At 39.4% G+C, this 2,216-nt stretch overlaps 1 protein-coding gene across 1 annotated transcript; it reads right to left on the bottom strand.

Annotated features, from left to right (window-relative positions):
- Nucleotides 1–921: 921 nt before the first annotated feature.
- Nucleotides 922–1,992, bottom strand: LOC114033152 (trace amine-associated receptor 6-like; the record flags this gene model as incomplete). The annotated part of the gene is given in 1 exon segment (XM_027848588.1): nucleotides 922–1,992. A coding segment is annotated over 1 exon segment (1,071 nt), but the record flags the coding sequence as incomplete, so codon positions are not given.
- Between the last annotated feature and the right edge of the window lie 224 nt (nucleotides 1,993–2,216).

Genomic DNA, 2,216 nt, shown 5'->3' with positions numbered 1-2,216 from the left:
GCATGGGTAATCAGTTGCAGTTTGGTTTTATTACATGAAAAGGAAAGACACTAGTGACATGTAATCAGCCCAGATATTTTGTAAATGAGTTGATGAAAGTGACTCAGGGCATCATCAGCAGAGCACAGGATTTTCAGAGTGTAAGGAAAAGTGACATCAGGTAATCCTCAACCTCTCTGTCAATCAGGTTGGTGAGGTGGTAGTGATATACCATCTAGAGAACAGAAATAGTATCAGTAAGACAACCACTATCAGAAAAGTATTCCCCACATATCACACATTAAGCTTAGTCTAACTCAGCACCCAATTAAAAAACTGCTCTAGTCAGGATGTGACCTGATTAAAATAACAGGGAAATATTAAATGGTGATCTTTCCTTTAGCAGTAAGAGAAGGAGAATCAGGCTCTTCCCAGAGGCTGTCAAACTCTGTGGGCAGTCAGGGACAGGTAGGAAGCAGTACACACATGAAAATTGAACAAATAGGAAGGGACAGCATACTGAGAGTTGGGATGTTTCACAGGATCCTGGGAACTTTGGGAGACAGAAAATGAAGTAAAGAAGAAGAATGCTTTAAGAATACATATCAAAGGAAAAAGAGTAGTGAAATGAAAGAAGTTAAATGAGAGAAACCTAATAAGCAAAGGTGTTGTTTAGAGCTGAGGCACTAACACTAATCCTTTGTAATACCTGTCAAGATTTTTTTTTTAGTAAAGCCAGAGACATATAACTGCCAAAACTCTAAAAAGCATTATGACCTGGCCTAAAGGAAAGCATGATTTATTTTCACTTCCTTTAAGAGAGGTTGCTAATTTATAACATTTAGTATCTGTCATTTGACAATTCTGAATTAATAAAAGAGAATATTTCAGAAAGTTAGAAATATCAGGAGAAATGCATAGTCAGATTCTTTGTTCTAACCTTTATTCATGTTCAGAAAACAAATTCATGGCTGAAGAGCCATTCTGTAAGACTTTTCCAGTGACAATGAGTTTTATAGCTTTTCGAAACCAAGGGTAAAAGAAAGCATAAATCAGGGGATTCACAGCTGAATTATAATAAGCAAACCAACAGCAAATCTCATAGACATAGGCAGGGGTAATGAAGCCAAGAAAAGCATCAATTAATGAGTCAAGTGAGTAGGGTAACCAGGAAATTAGAAATGCTATCACAGCAATGCCCAGTGTTTTGGCTGCTTTTCTCTCCCTCTTGGACACTCTGGCTTTGTAACTCTCTGAGGATGAAGATTCTCCTTTACTATTGGTGTTTTCAATCTTTCTAGCCTGAAATTTAGCTATGAGAAAAATCCTAGAGTAAAGAATAATCATAACTAGACTGGGTATGAAAAACAACAGGAAATCTATCATGATCCAGTTTTGATTCACAGCACCCTGACAACTTCCCACACAGGTGAGGGCACTTACTAATTCCTCCAGTCCATCATCATTGACACCTGTGTAAAAAACAGAACCACTGTAAGACACAATGATGGTCCAGGAGAAAGCAATGCATAACCTAGAGACAGAGACAGTAAATTTGGTTGGATACACTAGAGGGTCTGTAACAGCAATCTATCTATCAATAGAGATGAAGCACAAGTGAAAGAGTGAAGTATGACAAAATGCCGCATCAAAAGTGGTATGCAGTTTACAGTAACTCTCCCCAAAATACCAGCAACTCTCCACTGACCTCACCATGCTGAAGGGCATCACAGTGGCTCCCACCAAAAAGTCAGCACAAGCCAAGGAGGCAATGAGATAATTGGCAGGAGAGTGCAGCTGCTTGAAGTGAAATACTGAAATCATGACCATGAGGTTTCCCAAGACAGCAAGGACAACCCCAGAGCCAAAGACCAGGTAGAGGATGACTCTGGGTGCCGGGAAGTAGGGAGTCTGAATGCAGGACCCATTGATGTTCTCATAGCAGAGCTGTACAGCTACAGGCTGAGACACATTGCTGCTGCTCATGATTCTTGTCTCTGAACCTTGCAGTGTTTATATTCCTTGTGACCACACAGAGCTTACCATTGAAATCTTCAGTGGTTTTGTAAGAAAATATTACATTAAGTTGATGTCCATACAAGAGATGTCAGTTACAACTTCAAAGCATTATAAACTTCTTCCAGTTTAATTCCTTATTCCCAATTATCTTATAGAGCCAGAAGTTGCTGATATGGCTTGGAGAGTAACACCAGTAACCTAGCAAAAGCAAGCAAGTA

This window comes from Vombatus ursinus, unplaced genomic scaffold, assembly GCF_900497805.2.
Source record: "Vombatus ursinus unplaced genomic scaffold, bare-nosed wombat genome assembly UNPS02006779.1, whole genome shotgun sequence".
Lineage (NCBI taxonomy): Eukaryota > Metazoa > Chordata > Mammalia > Diprotodontia > Vombatidae > Vombatus > Vombatus ursinus.
Note: the sequence above shows the minus strand (reverse complement) of the source record. Positions and strands in the feature narration are given on the sequence as shown.